Here is a 21,585-nt window from a genome sequence, read left to right as displayed (position 1 = left end):
TGACATGTTTACTCAAACACCAAACATGTAATAATAGGGAAACCGGATGCACATGTTATGACAGACGTTTAATAAACACAGTTTGGGGAAAGTTGTGTAAATTTGAACCTTACATTTTTGTGGAGGGACAATTACATCATTGTTTCTACCACAGTAGAAACAACCACCTGTAATTCTGTTTCTTGTGTACTTGTGGACATGATGTTTTTCCTCTGATGTGTAAAAGCTGCTCAGAAACATCATGGGTTTCATTTTGGATATTCTGCCTACAGAGAGTTGACAAAGTGCTTGTAACATTTCAAAAGGTTATGAGTTGAGATTCAACAATTCAGCAGTTTCACTCGACTCACCTTCACCCTGATGCTAATAACTGATTGCTTTACTAATTGATGGTTAAATATTACATACATTTTTCAACATTAATTGAACATTAGACTGTTCAACAACGATAAGTAAAATGTGACAAATACTCTGTAAACACTCTGTGGATGGACTATCCAAATAAAGTGTAGCCCTATTATGTTAATGGAACTTGACCCTGGTACCTTGGCCGTTGTGCCTGGTTACAGGGGATGATCATCTACTATTGATCTTAGACAAAATGTAGCATTAGAAAATATTATGTCAGTACATGCAAGTGTATTTGGTACTTGAATGACTAATGTTTTAAGTTCTGCCCTTGGACCTTTTACACAATTAAAACCTCACAAGTTTTTATTAAGCACCAGTTTACACATTTGTGTTAGAAGCAGCTATTGGTTAATGTTGCTGTGGAGAAGCAGCCAAAACAAAAGAAGAAAAAACAGTGATGTTGAAATATTTCCAGCTCAGCTACAAGTTTGAAGAAAAAATCCTGTCCTGATAATATTCTAGAGTATATGTTGTGTTTTGCCTTTTGATCAGTTTTCCGTTTGTGAAAAAGCGCCACTAAAGGACAATATCAGATAACGAGGGATGTTGAGACATCTGTTGTAAGGGAGCCCTGTGTCAACATGTAGTGTTAAGACCTCAGTTATTTCAGGTTATATTGTTCCTATGAGGTTTAATCACACAGCACAAACTGACCTGGAGACAGGTTTGGTGTTGCCTGACAAAAACTGATGTGTGGTGTGAACTGTAGGCTACATGATGACATCTGGGCGGGGAAGGGGGCATGGCACCTATAGGTTTTAATGCACGGAGTGGAGGTAACATTGGGAGGGGGAGTCAATGGAGGACAACACCTCCCGTGACTTCCATCATATTGCATGAGGAGGCCAGTTAGTTTTATCAAAAACAACAACTTCATGCAAAAAAAAAAAAAAAAATCAGATTACAACTCACCTGGTCGGATTAACTGAGCTCAAACCGGAAACCAAGTGAAGACAATATGCAGATGCCAAGTTACTACAAATCCTTGGGAATCGTTATGATGTTGATGAGGTATCATCGATCAGTATCTTGCAGTGGCATTGTATAAATCAACGACACGGGCGGGGCCTCACACTGTTTTCCTACATTGCAGGAGGTGGCAGCAGTCTGTGGACACGCATAACTCTCATGAACTTTGGAGCTGACCTGCGCCTCTGTAAACTTTCTGCACACCAGTGTCTGCACAGACAGTCGAGCGTCAGAGCGCATCTGCAGCTTTCCTCTCACGTTCGCACAAACTCCGGCTCTTTGATCCTTTATTCTGAACCCTCTGTCAGTTGTGCACAGCGGGAATGGAGCCCAGCGGGATCTTGATAAAAGGAGGCAAAGTTGTGAATGAAGACTGCTCCGTGATCGGCGACGTCTACATTGAAAATGGGAAAATAGTTGAAGTTGGACTGAATCTTCTGATCCCAGCGGGAGTGCGAGTTATCGATGCCACCGATAAGCTGGTGATCCCGGGCGGCATCGACACTCACACGCACATGGAGCTGGCGTTCATGGGCACCAAGGCGGTGGATGACTTCCACATCGGAACTAAGGTGGAGACATTTTAATTACATCGCGTAAGATAGAGGAGACCGGGGTCCTGACGCAGCTCAGTGCGTCTAGTCGGACACAGACAGACAGGGATAATGCCGGAAGCTTGAGCGGCCTTTCCTCCACATTTACTCACTACTGCAGTTATTAACTTTAAGTTCATTTAACTACTTTATTTTGCTGGATTGACTTATCTATCAGTGGGCCTAAAAATATTTATTCTAAGTTTCAAAACCGAAACACTTAACCATATCAAAACCTACACATTATATATGACATGCATATATAAAAACATGCATCCTATCAATTATGAGAGGTGGACACTGGCTGGCTTCAAGTAATTTTATTCAGACATGTCGTTGAGTTTTCATGCTGCTTGCACAACTAAAAGATTATGAAATAGCTTAGGGCATAGTGGTTCTGTAACAACTGAAACAAACAATAGATGCAAAGTTAACAATATCATGTCTATAAGTAGAAATACTCTTTTTTACAAGTCAAAGTCATGCATTCAACATTCTGAGTAAAAAAAAAAAAATGATGTCATGAAAATACACTTTAAGAGCCAAAAGGAAAGGTTTTAATTGACTGTTCCATTACAAAACAGTGTGTTGTTACTCATGCATTAATGTGTACTTCACTTTCATGTTGCAGCTGGTAAAGGTGTAAAGGTGGGGCTGATTTTATATTTATGAAAATCTTGTTAATTTCCTCCCAATGGTAAATCAAGCCTTAATCTGAATCATAATTTATTAGATATTTTTGTATTAACATTCTGAAACTGCAAACTGCACAATAATGAAAGGAGATATATTCATTGAACAAAGGACCTTGGACATACTGCTTTCCCTCAGAGTCAGTCAAGTAACTGTTGAACGGGCAGCTGCACTGGCGAGTCCTATCAGTCCAAACACCAGTCAGTGTGTGTCAGCTTTATTAGAAGTGTGAGAATCACATGTTTTATAATTGAAGTGTGAGAGCAACATGAAGCAGCTACAGAGGCCAGAGCGTCGCTGTCTGAACGCATCGGTCACAACACTGCAACATGATGTGATGAGAAATGTGTTGCAGTCACAGCAGATCAACAACACTTAGCAACAACAACACCGTAAACTACAGCCTCAATAATGACCATCACTCTCAATCGAAACTTGTCAACTTTATCAGATTTATATCAGGCTCTCCTTGCAGGGCTGCTCTGCTCTGTGTTAGAAAGTTATCTGGCAGATAAAATACTGAATGAAAACTTTCTAACCAGAACTCACTTGTGCACTGATCAAGGGTCAGTGTTGCTCAATGCTTGACTGGTCTGCACTGATATAGGTTTACAAAACAATTGTGTTTGTGGTATTATCTGATTGAAGCTGGTATTGGGTAATCTGTGCAATGCTGATAAAGATGCCATAGGTTACTGCAGTATGTTGAGCAATGAGAAATGAAAAACATCCACAGAATTAAACAGTTGTTTAACATCTTACTCTCTTTACATCTCCAGTCTGTTAAGTAGACGTGTTTTGTCTTTGATCTTCAGACTCTGATCATCATCCATTAATGTCACGTCACGTGCAGCATAAACCTGCAGCGCGTTGGATGGTGATAATGCTTTGATCAAACATCTGATCAGACGATATATCCCACAGAAATCAGACAGTTCTTGACTTGATTTGATCTTTGTTTTAAAAAATTTTTTTGCACCAAGTCCAGCAGCTTTTACAAGTTAATCTTTAACTTACGTCCTTGTGTTCTTGTGTGTGTGTGTTTGACCAGGCTGCTCTAGCAGGAGGGACAACAATGATCCTGGACTTTGTCATCCCCCAAAAGGGCAAGTCTCTCCTGGAGGCCTACGACTGCTGGCGCAAGACGGCTGACCCCAAAGTTTGCTGCGACTACTCGCTGCATGTCGCCGTCACGTGGTGGAGTGATAAGGTGAATGAGTGCATAATTGTTAATAAGAATAAATAATTAAATTTTACTTTGCTTGACACTTCAAGTAAGCTTCAAGCAAATACAGTGGGGTCCAAAAGTCCAAGATCACTTTCCCATGCACTTGACTTTTGGACGCCGCTGTATGTTTGAACTGTTCCAAAGGAATGTGGGTCAGAGGTGGCACCACACACAAATCTCTGATAAGAATAAAGATGTCAAGGATTTGTATTTGTGTTGTGTTAAAGGAACCAATTTCCTTCTCTTTTTCAGAGGGAGACATGAGAACCAAGGTTATTCAGAGATTGATTCAGATTGATTGATTGATTGATTGATTGATTGATTGATTGATTGATTGACTGACTGACTTCATTGTCCTCCTCAGTGGAAAATTTAAGATAATAAGATAAGATAAGATGTATCTTTTTTTGATCCCCCATAGAGAAAATTCAAATTTGATACAACAGCACAAAAGACGAGCAGCGCAAGGGGAAAGTGTAATAAGAAATAAAATAAGAATATAAATACAATCTAAAATAAATAAGATAAATTAGAAATACTATATACAATAACAATATACAATGCCATGTAATTTGTCTTTGGCTTCTCCCAAACTACAGTAAAAACACACATACTCTGCGCGCATAGAGCTGCATGAGCAGGCAGCAGGAGACAGGTTATATAAATACCAGAGAGCAAAACTTATAAAATAACAAGTGTTCCCTGATGCAGTCATGTTGTGTTCAATGCCTGTACGGCATAGGGAATAAAAGGACTTCTTGTATATGTACCGGCTGGCCCTCGGGGCCCTGAACCGACAGCCAGATGGAAGCAGTTCAAACTCTGAGTGCAGTGGGTGTGAGGTATCTGCTATGCTGCTGTGTGTGTAGCCTTCCTGTGAACAGCACTGTCACATATATTCCTCCATTTATTTCTCCAAACTCTTTTTCCTCACCAGGTCAAGAAGGAGATGGAGACTCTGGCCAAAGAGAGAGGAGTGAATTCTTTCAAGATGTTTATGGCCTATAAAGATGTGTTCATGTTGGCGGACTCAGAGCTTTATGCTGCCTTCAGCCAGTGTAAGGAGATCGGAGCTATAGCTCAGGTGCATGCTGAGAATGGAGACCTGATAGCAGAGGTCAGTATGAGTAAATGTGATATCAGGTTCCTCTGTGTGGACAGCGACACCAAACGGACTCTTGGTCAAAGCAGTGAATGTTTAACAGCAGCTGAGCAGATCTCTGTGTAAGATCCAAGCCCCATAAAAGAATACTAGAATACTGTGGCAATAATAGTAACAGAGAATGAATGAATATGACATGTTAACTCAGTGTATATATACCACAGATGATTCAAGGTCCACTGACACTGTTGTAGCAATAGGAACAAGATATGATGAAACACCAGATGTGTCCAGCAGGAACCTTTCAACCTGGAGAATTAGAACTGTCACAAGAACAGTTCCTCCTTTTTATATTCACAAAAGCAGTTCAGGGGTGGACAGTAACAAAGTACACTTGCTTGAGTATAGTACTTAAATATATTTTTCGAGTATCTGTACTTTATTTGAGTTTTATTTATTTATTTATTTTTTTAAGCTTTGACTTTTACTCCTCTACACTTAAAAGACAAATATTGTCTCGTTACTTTTAAGCAGAGCTTTTAGTCAGCGGAATTAATCTTCTTTTATTTTGTAAATGCAATAGACCACATGCTGTGTTCCTCACAGGAGAGAAACCAATCACAGTAAACTCCGACACCGTCAGTCATGTTTGAACAGCTCAGTTTGAACCTGTCAGTGTCCTAGTGATGGCGACGTTAGTTGAAGATGAGGCAGAAGATTCTTCACAAGGGACGAGATCTGAAGTCCATGTTTGAAGCTTTAGAAATAAAAATTCATCCTTTCATTTTAAATGTTCGCTGTGTTTAACGCGACCAACCTTCATCACTGCCTTAAAAAAAAGAAAAGTGGGAAAACGACAATGGCTGTCTTGTTGATTTAATTGTGTTTTTATGGCCATTGCTATTGGCTTTGTATCATATTCTACAAGCTTTCTATTCTGCAGGTTCTACAGTGCATTGAGTTGGTTGTTTCACAGTCAAGAGGTTCTGTAAATACGCTGTGGAACAATACAACAAAACGAAAGAAAGTGCTCCAGTACTTCACTCAAGTAAACCTTTGACTGAACAACTTTGACTCCAGTAATGGAGCTGAGTACTTTGTCCACCTCTGTCAATGTTGTGATGCACACTCGTGCTTTTCCTGCTACAGTGGGACAGTCAAAATGTCTGCCATGACAGAGACCTTATTATTTCTCTTAATGTGTTTGTATTTTCAAATCATTTTTTCAAATGTCATGGCAGCATTTCACCACTAGGGAGTAGCAAATGCTAGGAAAGAAACTCATGGCTCTGAAATTGGGGAACATGATTCTTGCTGCCACTAGGAAGTGTGCTACATGTGTAGTTAACATGAATATGGATTGTTTGTAGCTACTGCTTTAATCAGCTGGCTTATGTTCTCATCGTTCCTTTAGTTCAGAGCAGCAACACAAAGTGTCTCTGTGTAGGTTCTGGTGATGTGCCGACTCTTCGCCTGTCCACTTCCTCTCTGCTTGGACAGATGCTGTCCTGTTTTATCCTTCCATCTCATTTAACCTTTCTCCCGCCTTGATGTTCCCGCTGCGACCCGACAGGGAGCTAAGAAGATGCTGGCCCTCGGCATCACGGGGCCCGAGGGCCATGAGCTGTGTCGGCCAGAGGAGGTGGAGGCTGAGGCCACCCTGAGAGCCGTCACCATCGCTCACGCTGTCAACTGCCCGCTCTATGTGGTCCATGTCATGAGCAAATCTGCCGCCAAGGTGGTGTCGGAAGCACGCAGAGATGGTGAGTGTGAGCTTACCACCACCTGCTGTTTAAATAGAGAAGGGCAAGGGTGAGAGATGATGGGTTTGTGTGTGTCAGTGTTGTGTTAGGATTTCTGTACATGGTCAGTGAAAGGCCAGGACAGTATCAGTGTTCATATTTGTTACTGATTGTCAATATATGTCCTTTTTTATGGCTAAAAGTTCAATTATTCAGCGTTTTCCCTCGATTTTTATCCCTGTCCTGGTGGAACAGCCTCTGAAACGCTACAGAGAGAAATACCAAACAACAGGAGTTCAATGAGGAGAGACTTCATTCTGAGTCAACAAATACTTATTGCTTTTATTTATTCTCATGTGCAAAACAAGAGAGGATAGGTTGAACATGCGGGAGTCTTTGGCGATTAGACCCCACCTTAATGTCATCATATTGGAAAAGGGGGTGAGGGTTAGTAGGAAACCCCCAGGGCTCTGGACACTGGTGGTGGGAAGAAGAGAATGCTGGAGATCTGGATGTGACGTGGAGTGGACTCTGATGACCTGGTGCTGGATATGAAGACTGGGGGTGGACAGTGTGGAGGAGGGTGAAACAACAGCTGACAGCAGAATAGGGAAGAACATCTTTTAAGGGTTGACAGCGACAACGCGATTGACCGGTTGAGATCGTGGCAAAATCTGATTGGCTGCAGAAAACACTTGAAGTCAGCTGATTAACAAGAAGTGGGTGAGAGAGGGAAAGAGAGATAAAGAGAGAACTGTGAATGAATGAGACATACGGACAGTCTTCCTGACTGAACTGACACTTCATGTTTTTATCTCGGCCCTCTCTCTCTACAGGTCGTGTGGTGTTCGGGGAGCCCATTGCAGCAGGGCTGGGCACAGATGGTACCCACTACTGGAACAAAGAGTGGGCCCATGCTGCTGGCTTTGTCATGGGTCCTCCACTCAGACCTGACCCCAGCACCCCTGGGTACCTCATGGACCTGCTCGCCAAGTAGGTGGAACTGAAAGTGTAGTGGTGGTCACAAAGCAAACCAATAAAGAATTGAACAACATGAAATCATATACTGAAACTCAAATATGCCAATTAATTAGACCCACATTTTGTTTTAATTGTTTCTGTAATTTGTACTTTATGTATCTGAGCGATTGTTTTCTGTGAGACTGTGGAGGTGAGACGGAGGAGAAGAGGCTGAAGCTGACATGAGTAACACGAGCTAGAATTTATGCAAAAACATTCATTAGCATAAAGTCTGGATCTCAAGAATGACTAACTGTGTTGTTATTATTTATTTATTTCAGCATCAACTCTGTCATTCATTCATTCATTCATTCATTCATTTATTTCTCTTTCATTTGTGCTAGTGATGATCTCAGTGTGACAGGAACAGACAACTGCACCTTCTCCGTGTGCCAGAAGGCCCTGGGCAAAGACGACTTCACCAAGATCCCCAACGGAGTGAACGGCGTGGAGGACAGGATGTCTGTCATCTGGGAGAAAGGAGTGGTAGGTCCTAATAATAATGTAACTGCTCGTTATCAGACGTTGTTCATTACTGAGATTTAAGTCTGCACCGGTGGAAGTCTGAACTGCAGTGGAGCAGGGCTATTATGCAGCTTCCTGTCATTATCCAAGCAATTACACAGTTTGCAATGATGTGGCAGTGGGCTGAATAAAAAGATTCATGAAAGAGGGCAAATGACAACATAAAGAAATTCATTTATTTTTAACTTAAAGGTCCCTGATTCCACGTATCTTACGTCAGCTTGATACTTCTGAGTGTGATGCACAGTCGAGGCTGATTACTCATCGTGTAATGAGGCCAATTTTGGGATTAAATGAATAATTTAGACACAAAATCAGTTCAAATTATACAGTGTGGGGCCCAAATCAGGAAGATTTGTGATGCCTTGGGGCCCTGTACATACATATATATATATATACATTTCTGACTCCATAGTGTGCCATCTACATACATGAGTTTATATCATAAAGTTTAATGTCAGACTAAGAATGCATTTACCCTGTTTAAATGAATGACATCTAATTATTCTACTCTTCCCATATTTGTTTTAGCTGAAATACCAGTTTCTTTTTCAGTTTTTCTATAATACAAACAGAAAAGGCAATAAACTCTCGGAGCTGCAGAGTGCAGACGTTGCATTTTATTGCCATTGTTGCGAAGACGGTGTTTCAGCTCAGCCACCACAAGGCCACCGGAAAGATTTCCCACATGCAACAGCGCTTACAAATCACACATTATATGACATTTTTGGCAGAAATGAGTTACTCGCTGCACAGTTAAGCACTGACCTTTTGTCTGCTAATTCCGTATATTGTTGTCATTCACTCAGAGCGGGTGCTTTGTGCGTTTCCTCTCCTCAGCACAGCGGCAAAATGGACGAGAATCGATTTGTGGCCGTCACCAGCAGCAACGCAGCAAAAATCTTCAACTTCTACCCGCAGAAAGGCCGTATCGCCAAGAACTCGGATGCTGATGTGGTTATATGGGACCCCAAGTTGACAAGGTGAGGACCCCGACTCGGGCCATTCAGCAGACTGGGAGAAAGCTTTTAAAATACGGCAGGAAAAGGCAGCTCTCGGACTCTGTGGACAGTTTAAAAATGCACATGACTGTAACGCTCTCTTATCTCTCCACATGAAGTCAGATATTTCTCCCAGTGCTATCAGCAGCTTCAACTGCAGATGGTGCTGCTGAAACACTGGGCAAACTTGAAAGCATGTCTGCAGGGTGTCAGGCGCTCAGTTAAATAAGATAAGGTTTTTAAGCTAAGCACTAAATCATGCAGGCTATAGATACAGGCAACTAAAAAGAGAAGTGATGTATCTTTCATCTTGTGCCACCGCAACACACACACACACACACACACACACACACGCGCATAAGCTGATTACGTCTCTGTTCCATCCAAAAGTCAGAGTATGTCATCACTTATCTATAGCTGCAAATTAAAGCGTAACACAGTTCACACATTCATCAAGAGAGACTGTTGGAATGATGAATCATTTTTGGTTGTTGGTTACTTTTTGGGGAAGGATTTGAACACACTTACATAAGGGAGATTCACACAGCGTCAGTGGGACGCATGGTGAGGATCTTGAAGATGACTAATAGTTTATGTGGGAGCTAAACCGATTTCCGTAGTGCAGAACGCACAGTGTTGAGCGTATTTTCAGGAACGGACGCAGAGTATGATAACTGATCATGAGATAACTGATCGTCATATGGAGCGGCTCTGTGGAGCACATGCACAGATGCACAGGTACAGAGGACAGTTTGTATTCCAGTAGCTTTGCATACTGTAGCACATTCAGACTTACATAACCCAGAACGGCACTGCACTGCTCATGTTTGCTGGAGAATCTGGGCTGAGCCCCTCAGGGAAGTCACTAACCGCTGATGTGAGTTGGAGAAGAACACATTACCTCCCGGTGTAAATGAGTTCACTGGTAACACAGGAGGATCTCGTGCGAGGCCGGAGTTTACAGTGCACAATCCTCAGGCTTGTCATCCCTGGACATCACCTGTCTGCTTCACCCTTTATGTGTGTGTTCTGTCTCTGTGCAAGTCTGCGGATGTTACAATGCCTTTCAAGCATGAGAGCACCCCGTGTTTGATTTGCTGCAGCCGGGAATTCATCTGTGAAACTGCGTAATTAATTGCCCTCAGTGCAAGTGTCGCTTCATAACATCCGGGACCAGGGGCTACAAACAGTTGCATAACCAGAGATGCCTACGAAGCTCAGTCAGTTGCCTTGTGTCCTGTAATTGGGCTGCTTGAATAATGAGGGCACATCTTGTTTTTGTCAGTGCACACTAAGCATGGTGTCTGGCTTTACACATCAACAGGAAATGTGCACATGTGAATGGGTGAAAAGAAGGCAATGTTTCAAGTGTCTGAGTCAGATATATTTCACTGTTCCCCAGTGATTTAGTCTTTCAGTCAGATATGATTTTATATGTTGAAACATCATCAATCGGTGCTGTGGAGAGCCAAAGTGTTTTCATTGACTTTCCCTCTTAAGAGATTTTGACATTTTCAGTATATAACATTTGCAGAGTATAAACATTTAATGAATATTTTCTAACACACTATAATGTAGTTGTATGCAGGAATAAGAATGTATTTGTGTGTATCAGTAATTGGAGGCTGGTGAATGAATGACAACGTAGCAAAACACAGTTGTAAAAATAAACCTCAGCAAAACCAATAGGGTTAGGGTTCGAACCCTAATAACCCTAATAGTATAAAATAGTTCCTCATGAGAGAAAACTGAACATTCATAAACACTTAAAAATATCTAGTAGTACATTATATTGTGATGTTTGTGTTTGTATGTTGCTTATAAAAGCTAAAGTTTAAAGACTTAAAGTAAAGTGTTACCTACACTACGGAAGAAGCTCTTGGCAGGACTCAATAGTTTTATCAATGGATCAAACGTCTGCTTGTATATGAGAGGGAACACATGTAGTGATAGAGAACTATCACCTGCCTCCACAGTTTCATCATCTTTCAGCTCATTGTTTTGATTTTTCTCACTGCAAGATCACTGTTCGGGCTCAAAGCTTTTTTTTTGTGTTGTTTAGTTGGAGCAGATATAAGCCACTGTACACTACCTGCCCAGCACCACACAGCAGACACATGAACTTAGTGACAAGCTAGTGAACATTGGGCAGCATTCAGCAGATTAAAAAAAAAAAAAAAAAAGGTCAAATTTTTTTTTTTTCTCAGGAGAGAAAATATTGGACTTAATTTGCCAGGTGGACAGAAGCACAACCCCGAATGAATGCTAAGGTTGCCTCCTACCTGCTGGATGTGTGGCAACTATTTGTTGACAAGTTACAGATATCAACCTAAAAGGTTTAATATCTCAGTGTCGGGTTCCAAGTTTTTTCATTTTGTCCCCAAGTGGCCAAAAAAAAATCAGTTTTTGCAGGTTTAAGTAAAAGTCACAATGTAACAATAAATCAAATAGTCCTGTATTCAAAAGCTTAAGTAGAAATACAGACATACAGTGTATGATGATCAGAAAAACGTACATTTCAGGTGTCAAAAATAAACTATACATGCTAGGCTATTAGGCTGGCACATGCTCCTTGTCTGTGGTATATTGTTACCTTATTGGATTATTATTACGAATGCAGAGAGCAGCCTTTTACTGTTATAACTGCATTTTACAAGCTCATCATATGTCACATATATCAATACCATGTGCAAGATTAGTGGTAACTACAGCTGTTGGATAAATGTAGTGGAGTAGACGTATATCCAACATGACAATACTTCTTTAGTTACATTTCAGCACTGTTTGTATGTGGTTGGAGAGCAGAGCATTAGCGTAGTGCAGCTCAATGTGTTTGGGTGAGAACCTGAAAGTGATTTCTATCTTGCATCTCTTCATCAAAAAGCTCATTCATATTCAGTCTCCCACTCCAGCCTGCGCAGACACTTTTGTTATATCAGGATCCTGACTGTGCTGCATTATTATGTGGTAGTGCTCATGCAGCAGCCTGTAGATGGATGCCACAGTAATGTGATAAGCAGCACGGAAAATGTTGAGGTGCATTTTTATTGACTAAAAGAAGCCTGGGTTATGTGCTTAGTAAGCTTTTTAGAGAAGGGAGCATCACACGAGTAAATGTTATATAAATAATCCATTATATTGCTTGCTGCTGCAGAGTAAGTGAGCCGCAGTAACTTGATGCTGTGTATGAGTACATCTTGGCCTGATTCAATCAGCTGCAGATTAGAACCGAATGCATTGGGACTTCACAATAGGTTTGTGTTTTGTTTTCTTTCAGCCTGGTATTCAGAAAGCATGCGGTGATTACCTCACTCACCACACAGGCTGCATGTGATCGGGAACTTTGGTGCTGAAGTAGTATTCTTCAGCTGTTTACAAAAAACCCTGTGGTCGTATCTTTGTGTCTTGGCAGGAAGATATCAGCCAAGACCCACCACCAGGCTGTGGACTACAATATCTTCGAGGGCATGGAGTGCCACGGTGTCCCTGTCATCACCATCTCCAGAGGCAAAGTGGTCTATGAGGCGGGGCAGCTGAAGGTGTCTCCGGGACACGGCCGATTCATCCACAGAAAACCCTTCTCTGAGTTTGTTTACAAAAGAGTCAAGCAAAGGCAGCAGGTCAGTCGAGCCCCACAAGTTTCAGTACTAGAAAAATAACACCCCAGCTTGTAAACCACGTTCTTCACGGCTGTGTGCAGAGAATCACTCCCAGCCATTTTATTCAAGCGTCAAAAAATAACAGTGCGATTTTTTGAAAAAACAAAGAACAGATAGGTAAGAATTCTTCGTATGTTTGTCACACATAGCTATCTAACCCAAGTCTGCAGCTCCCCTCAGCTCTAAGATGCGTTTTAGCAAGTCACAGTGAAGCTCTAAAAACCACAGGCGCAGCCCTGTGTGGAGATAAAACCAGCTAAAAGCAGAGTGAATATTGGACTTTCTTTCATCAGGTGGCCAGGAACACAACTCAAAGTAAATGTTGCTGTGTGTCTGCTGTGTCTGTCTGTCTCTCTGATGTGTAAATAGGTAATTGTTTGCTATATCGACCTGAAAGGAGATAATATGTTGTGTTGACAGTTTCTGGTTCCCCTTAAGTGGCCAAAAAAAAAAAAAAACAGGTTTAAGGATGTCACTGCCGAGAAACAGAAAAACAGAACGTATCATCTTTACTCTTCAGCTTTTGAGTTGAACCAAAGGGAACAGTGAATGAGTTAATGAGCCCTTCTCTAATATCAGCTTGGGTTAAATGTATTAACTAATAATGCAAATATATAATTTCTCGTTCCTAAGTTGTGCATCATAAATGAAAAAATGAAGTGGACACTGGACAGACTGTGGAAAAACCTTGCAGGGGACTGAAATTCAGATTTTGTTAAAATTGGAAGCGACCGGATCCTGATGAGGAACTGAACACAAAAAGTCACTTCACCTTTCTTTCTGCTTTGTGTTCTGCCTGCAGGTGGGGAAACCTACAGCTGTGACCAGAGAGCCCTACCAAGGCAAAGTCATTTCCATATGAACGACTGACCGAGAACATGCAAGGTACCCTGAGCTCCAGCTGTGTGTCTCCAGAAGATGTCAAAGCCAAAACAACTGAGCCCTGTCTCACTGATGAACCTGCTCTGAGTGGTTTAAAATATGGTCTTATATTTCTGCGAGTCACACATACATTATTCAGTCATTTAAATCACTGTGTGCGGTAAAGGTGGGGGTGTTGGCCTTTGGGTCAACTCTGATCAACACTATGTCCTGTTGGCAGATAATACCTTTGTTATATTTGCTCAACTGTGTGAGGTTTCCAGGTCTGCTCTGCTCGGTACGCAGGTCAGTGGATCCCTATCTGCTGCTGAAAATCATATTTGCTCTAACATGCATTATGCAATCAAGTAATTCACTGTAAGGAATTAAACTACGGCTTATGCACGATTTCATGGTTTAAAACCGGTGGTGATTAGAAAAGAGGATCGTTTATATTTGTGCATATTGTGTTATGAATGATACATATTTCTGTAATATATAAAAATAACAAAATTCCCGTAACCTTAATTGCCAATTTGCCTGGTTGTTTTTCTGAGCATTCATTTTCCTCTTTCCTCTTTTTCCGAAATGTTTGTTGCCATTGGTAACAGGACTGATGTTTCTCACCCAAAAGCATCCGTCCCTTTGATGAAATATTCATTAAAAATGCACTGACATGCGTGAAAGTATTAAGATTTACTTTGTTGACCCAGATTGACTCAGTATTTGCATATTCAGCAGGATCACACATTATCATATGCGCCCATGTATGGACTGCACTCATTCCTTCCTCGGTAAAAAAGGTCTGTGGCTGTCACCGCGCATCATGTGGCGGCTTCCTATTGGGCTGGCATGCTGGCGTGGTATTATGCCACGGGGCCAGTTGAGACATAATGTGAGCTTATCAGGTTGCCACACGGGTCAGTGGCAGCGTGTGAGTCACAGAAGGCCTACTCATGCTTGAGCTGTACCACTTCCTCTTTTCCTCTTGTCTCTGGCAGTGGAAGGATGGTGTGGGGCTGGCGGTGTTGGACTGAGTGTCTGTGATGAAATGTGTACCCTCCTGGATTTAAACCAGTCTCTAGATAATAACTGCAGTTCACAGAAGTTACAAGGACAACAAGGACAAATACAGGATTTTTTTTTTTTTTTAAGTTTCAACTTAAAAAATGTAGGCCATTGCCATTTAAAAAAAAATATATATTTAAAATATTGTATTTTAAAATTACACTTTACAAGCTGTGGTCTACTCATCAAGAGAAACTTGGGGTTCAGTGTCCTGACTGAAGAAAATATGATCTAAACACATTCACTCTTGGAAACTAATTTTATAACGCCACAGTGGAATTGTGGGAACTGTGAGATTGTAATATAGAACACATTAACACCAGTAGCAATGCAGGGACACATAAAATGCGACATTTGACCATGAGTTGGTCGCCCTGTGTATGTTACACACCCTCCTCTGGATGCTGCGACGGAAGTATATTTTTTATTGGTCAAAATCTGAAATTAAAAATCTTAGACTACAGGAATAAATCAAAAACATTTTTACAGTTGGAATAAAGATATATGTACGTACATTCAGTTAACGAGAGCAATGTTATTCTTTGGAGGCCAGTTGATTGAAAACTCGTGGAGGAATTTAAAGTGTACATAAAGTAAGAAAACGGTACTGCAAGGTTTAAAAAAAATAGTACCACTGGGTTTGTAAATTGTAAATAATGGCTTTATTAAGAGTTAATTAATTGTTTTATTTTATGTATTTTTCATTCCTAATACCACTAACTGTAGATCAGTTATGGACATATAATGAGAACAGTGGTTTGGTTGCCAGATGAATTTAGATTATCTCAAATGATCTATTTGGTAATAATATTTGTAATACATAAATAAATACTTCTTAATAAATCATCAAGAATCTTTCATAACTGAGCAACTCAGACGTTGTCCTTATGAATATATAACGAATCTACGAAGCATTAGTAAAGTATTTACCAACCCTTAATCTATTAGTTACAATTTGGAAATACTTTATAAAGAGTTCCTAATCAGAAAGTTGCACTAAAGTAAGGCAACAGCTCTTCACCTGTACTTACTATAAAATAAAACTTCAAACTGAACTCCAGCACTGCTCATCCTGCCTGTCAGCTTCTCTGGGTCACATGACACCCTGTACTAGGTGAGAACAATAACACCTGTGAGATATTAATTAAGAGTGACAGTTTGTAAACGGGAAGAGGACAGTGCTGTTCACAGCACATGTAGAAGACATCTGTCTTTGATTATGTAAGGAAATACTTCTGTTGGGAGCATTACAGGGAAAATACCAAAGCCTTCCTCTGTTATAGTTTATTAGAAGCTGTTGGTGCTTAGTCTTACAGAAATACAGTTAAGTGCTAATTAATAATAGGATTCATAAACTTAATTTTGGAACAAAAAAAAGATTTCTATTTCAACACCCAAAAGCCTGAAACATTTACATTATTTAATATATTGTTAATATATGTTGTTCGTTGTCATGATTTTGGCCTCTAATCTAAATAGCCTACTGTATATTCTGTTATCTGGTGGATTATACAGTTTGGGGAGATAATCATAGAACATTGTCATCTGCCATGTTACATAATGAACATGATGTAATATGTATGTAATGTCTCTGTCAAGGGAAAATGATATTTCTAGTTGAAGTGCTAATTGAAGCTAAAGTGAATTGAATAAGAACCTCCACATGTATGGTTTGTCGGCTATTATCTTGGAGAGTGTTCCTCCTATAGACCATTCTCCATGGTTACCATTGCTGTCAACTGACAGTCCAACCCGTTATATAATGTGATATAACCTAATGAAGTACAGTAGTATACCGAATTACAATGATACAGTACAGGTAGAGGATTATAGACAAGCAATGGGACACAGTGTTTGAGCAGCATGTAATTATAATTAAAAATATTCACTGCAGTGTACAAGAGAATGTAGTACAAAAACATTGAGAGTCCACAGCCGAGCTATAATGTTTAGCGTGTTCACCATCTTAGTTAGGCGTGTTGTTATGCTACCATTCACTAATGAACACTGAACACAAAGTACAAATGAGTCTAGCATTTGATCCTAAACCAAAGGCCAAGAAACACGAGTTATTACAATTCATCTTGAAAGACCAAATTTAACAGCAATAGTTGTTGAGACATTTCACTTTGAACCACTGATGTAAACCTCAGAGCAGAAAAGTCAGGGTAAACGATCCTTTCACTTGTAATGAGAATGACTGGCAATCCAAGCTGTAACTCTAACACAAAGAGTGCTTGTGTGTATTTGAAAAAAAAGTAATGACATGAGATAATGAAAGTGAAAGCTGGCTGGCAGTGGAGCTATCTCAGACTTATAGGCTCCATGAGTGTCCAGCCCGAGTGGTGTTTATCACAGATGTTCTCATCCATTTTTTGTTGTTTGCGTTTGGGCTAAAAAGAAAACAAATCTGCAGGTAGATGACTGAGACAAGGAGAGCGTAGCCTCTCTTAGTTCAACTGTTGCTCATCAAAGTCACCAACTGTCCTTCTGCTTCGTATGAGCACTTAACACGCATGGGCCTATGAGTTAAATGAAAACCCCACCCACTACCAGTCAGCCATAACATTAATTAGTAATTAAGATTTTTAGATTATCTACGCTGGTCATTTTCAATCAGTCCAGTGTGTATCTGGGTTATTTTTCACCCCACCCCAGTAATAAATACAGTACAATTACAGTAACTCACTGTTTTACAGTAAACTTCCTCTTACAGATTGAGAACTCTTCCAGTGAGCTGGTGTTATGTTAGATACATGTACTGCTGTAGGTGGTGGCTGTCTCTTTTTGGTTAGTCCTGCAGAATGTCTGTGTCTATTACCAACCACATCCTCTTATGTTATGTTACTATTAAAATGCCATCTGAAACAATGAGTCAAATTAACAAGAAGCGCAATGAGTATTTTATTCCAGACCTCCCTCTGTAGTGTTAAAGTGAGAGTTCAGGTTATTCGACTTGGGGTTGTGTGAGGTACTTATACATACTCAGTGTATTACCTGCGGTAGATACGGATTGGTGCCCTCCCAAGTTTAGAGAAGCAGTGGGGAGCGTTGGCACCCAAGATGAGCGATGTACTGCTGTGGACACACCTATGGACACACCTATGGCGCACCATGTATTACTCCGCAGGTAAGTAGGTAGGTACACTTCTGCACAGGAATACAGTAGTTCAGTGGTTGAGAAAAGTAGTTCCCAAGGAACGGGCTGTTTGACAGCAAAATAAAGCGGTGAAGATATTCAAAATGTAGCGTGCTCTCAGCTTCTCTGCCGGTACTCTCAGCTGCTTCTCTAGAGGACGCTGATCCGAATCTACTGCAAGTAATGCATTGACTATGTGTAAGTACCTCACACAAATAACCTGAACTATCAACTTAATCCAGTCCAGATGGCAATTAATAATTTAGGCAACAACTCAACTGTGGATGAGTGAAAACTTTACCTACTGGTGTAGGTAGAAAAAAAGCCAGCTGATCACCAAATGATTAGGATCCATTGCTGCACACCATGAATGGGACCTGTACCATATGCCATGGCAATCTGTCCCATAGTTGTTGAGACATATCACTAAAAAACAAAAATGTCAATCTCATGGTGGCACAAGGGGAAAGTCAGGGTATCACAAAAGTCAGTGTCATCATGAGGGTACAAAACTTCATGCATCCAGTAGCTGTTGGTCTGAATACCGTCGGTGCCATTACTAGAGTCTCTAATAGTAGCTAAAAAAGTCACATAGCAGAAAGAATCATTTCCTCACACGATAACTTGTGGATCCTCTTTGGGTTGAAAGAGCAGCGGGCACCAGAAATGTGGCTGATAAGAGAAGAGAAGACAAACTAAAAGATTAGAGACGACACTAACAGCCTTTTATTATACTCTACCAATATGTGGTTATACAAACCTTAACGATCAACGATGTGAGGCTGCAGGTGTTTTTATTCTTCTTCCCTTTTAATCTCTTCTGGAGGATTTTGGCATGCAGGTACTCCACTCTCCCGTCCGCAGCACTGGAGAAGAATCGCTCACAGACCACCAGCCTCAGCTGGGACATTTTGGCCGCCATCAGGGCCATGACGACCAAGGTGACCAGGATGACGGCCAATGGAAATATGGAGTTATAGAAGAGCAGCTTGGGTTTAGGAAGGCACTTCTTTTCAAACAAGGTCACAGAGTAGGAAAAGTCTTTGTGATGGATTTCCTCACTGAATGGTAAACCAATTACAGCCGAAATCCCCTGAAAGGACACAGGAATGAATGGTCAGTGGCTGTCTGACAGAAATGAATGTAGTAAATTCTTAAAATGCTTTCACAAACACACTTACTTTGATGCTCATTAACAACGGGACATGAAACGGTTCCAGCTCTGCTAATTTTGTTGTTACAATATCCACAAAGCAGTACAATAAGGCGTCCACAGTTATAAATATAACCCAAACTACAAAATGAACGACAACTGAAACACCGAACTTCAGTACAACTTTGCCCTCTCTGGCGGTGGGTCGGGTGGAGGGGATGGCGGTGTACAGCTTCCCTTCCTCCGGTGTGAGGGGGAGGATGTGAGGTTTTCCTTCCTTCCTCTGCTTCTCGTCAAAACGAACAAATTTGCTGCTGATGAACCTGTTTTCGTATTTCATGTCACTGCAGTACTTTTTTATGTGCAAGGCTATGAAGGTCATGAGCACGAGGAAGCTGATGGCGGGAAACAGCCTGTTGGTCACAGTGGAGAACGTACTCACAAGGGACTGTGCATATTTCACATTCTCGTCCAGCCTCTGCTCTGCTTCACTGAGTTTCTCCCTGAATTTTTCTGATTCCAGTTTGAGTGAAATCTTGAGCTGGGGGTTAACGTTCACCACTCCCAGGTCGGTAACCCCTTTAAGGACGCTTCCTATCCACTTCAACATCTTGACGTAGTTACTGAATGGAGTGATGATGGCTGATTTCTTCGCCTTCAGGTTGCAGATCATACTCCTGAGGAGGCCTGTGAGGTTCTCCAAGGTGTTAACGATATTTTTAAGAACAACAAGGCTGGTCCCAGCAGTGAGCAGCAAGTTGCGACTCTTCTTCATGAAAATGGAGATGACAAATAGGGTCCCTAAGCATCGTACCCTCTTTGATAAGAAGAGGGCGACGGTGAGTAATGTCCCAAAGCAGCCAGCAATCCCTCCAGCCACTGCTGTCTCATAGTCCAGGTGGAAGAGCAGGTAGAGAAGGAGCAGGGCGCTGAGCAGGAGGCTGGAGAAGCTACAGGTCAGGAGGAGGAGGACAGTTCTCTGAAAGCCGTCCCTTTTACCCGTCGTGAAAACATCCAAGGCCTGAAAACCAACATCTTCAAGGCTCTGTTTTACTGCAGTCCATGAGAGTAGCATCTTGGGTGTCAAAGGAGAAACTGTTGGAAAACACTGAACTCTGGAAAGCAAATTTGGAAAGAAAGGGGGAAAGTTAAAAAGACATATAATAAGAAATAAACAGGTTGAACTGTTACACAGTGAAATTTAAATCATAAAAGGTACATGTTGAATTTCAGAGGGCTGTACATTTAAGCTTTAGTTTAATGAAATCACAAGAACAAACCTGCTGCATACATCAGGGTGTCTAGTCTTATGCATGTAGTCTGCAGTCTCCTTAAATATGGCTAAAACAGGAACTCTTCTCAATCCTCAGTCATTTGTCATTTCCCAGTCATCCCTATTTTTTAACCAAAAGCAGAAGCAAACATGAGCTGATATGAGGCTGAATTTTGACAGCGTGAGATACTTGATTGTGCTTTTGGTCTAAAATTCAAGTATTTTATTCAGGATTGCAAGGCTGCACGCCATTAAGTACAGATTACTTAGTGTATACCAAACAGCAAACTTGATAAATGCTATAAAATACTATTTGGAGTAGGTGGCTATAAAACAGCAATATGGAAACATGGGTCAGGATTTGTAATTTTTGTGATACATTATTATAATATCGTCATACTGTAAGTTGTAATTATCAAGGTTTAATTTATGGAGAGACAGCTGCTTTCTAGGAATTCAGGTCAGAAGTTTTAAAAGGGGAAATAGTCATTTGATGTCGACAGCAGGGTTTTGACGTCAGGAGCTTCACCATGAAAAGCTCCTTTTTAGGTGAGTTGGTGTGCAGGTTTTATTAGAGGCATGTGAAACTGTCACATACAGTCAATTTAACAACCCACACAGAAATGTAATATACTGTATGTCATATTAATGTCTATCTTCCCATTCTGGGAAAGTTGTCTCAGGCTTTTGGATTGGATTTACATAACATCTGTCTACAATATGAGCATACATACAGAAACTTGCATATTTATATGGTCTAGACATATATGTCATATATGAAAATTGTTTCCATTTCTAATCAGTTTTAAATAGAATTTTTACATATATATTTTTATTTTATATGTACATATATTTGATACATGGAAATTCAATATGTGTAAATGTTGAATTTGTGTATGGGAAAGGCGAAAGTTGTAGAGTTCAAACAAAAAAATCTTTGAAGACATAATTTATGTATAATTTTACTCCACTGGAACACAAATGACCTCAACTATTGTATTAAACACTGACTGTGAAAATGATGGCTCAGTCTGTAAGTTGGTAACTCCACCACTTCAGCCTGCACTGAAATATCTTAGTATATTGAATGATGAATGAATAGTTAATAACAATGTCCTTACATATGGGGTAATAACAAAACCAGTGAA

The 21,585-nt window shown here is 40.7% G+C and overlaps 2 protein-coding genes across 2 annotated transcripts; one reads left to right on the top strand and one right to left on the bottom strand.

Moving 5' to 3' along the window:
* The first annotated feature begins 1,546 nt into the window (after positions 1-1,546).
* Positions 1,547-14,332, top strand: dpys (dihydropyrimidinase). Its single transcript, XM_056381365.1, has 9 exons — positions 1,547-1,952; positions 3,718-3,876; positions 4,832-5,011; positions 6,570-6,759; positions 7,575-7,731; positions 8,103-8,244; positions 9,124-9,266; positions 12,697-12,904; positions 13,746-14,332. Exons 1-9 carry the CDS (start codon positions 1,704-1,706, stop codon positions 13,803-13,805), a joined length of 1,488 nt encoding a protein of 495 aa, XP_056237340.1. The 5' UTR covers positions 1,547-1,703; the 3' UTR covers positions 13,806-14,332.
* Positions 14,333-14,617: 285 nt separating this feature from the next.
* On the bottom strand, positions 14,618-20,245 carry LOC130172564 (dendritic cell-specific transmembrane protein). The gene is made up of 3 exons (XM_056381367.1): positions 19,193-20,245; positions 18,772-19,104; positions 14,618-18,683 (listed from the first exon to the last, which is right to left on the bottom strand). The coding sequence occupies exons 1-3, from the start codon at positions 20,237-20,239 to the stop codon at positions 18,624-18,626; spliced, it is 1,440 nt and encodes a 479-aa protein (XP_056237342.1). The 5' UTR covers positions 20,240-20,245; the 3' UTR covers positions 14,618-18,623.
* Between the last annotated feature and the right edge of the window lie 1,340 nt (positions 20,246-21,585).

This window comes from Seriola aureovittata, chromosome 7, assembly GCF_021018895.1.
Source record: "Seriola aureovittata isolate HTS-2021-v1 ecotype China chromosome 7, ASM2101889v1, whole genome shotgun sequence".
NCBI lineage: Eukaryota > Metazoa > Chordata > Actinopteri > Carangiformes > Carangidae > Seriola > Seriola aureovittata.
The sequence above is the reverse complement of the archived record's forward strand: the minus strand, read 5'-3'. Positions and strand labels throughout refer to the sequence as shown.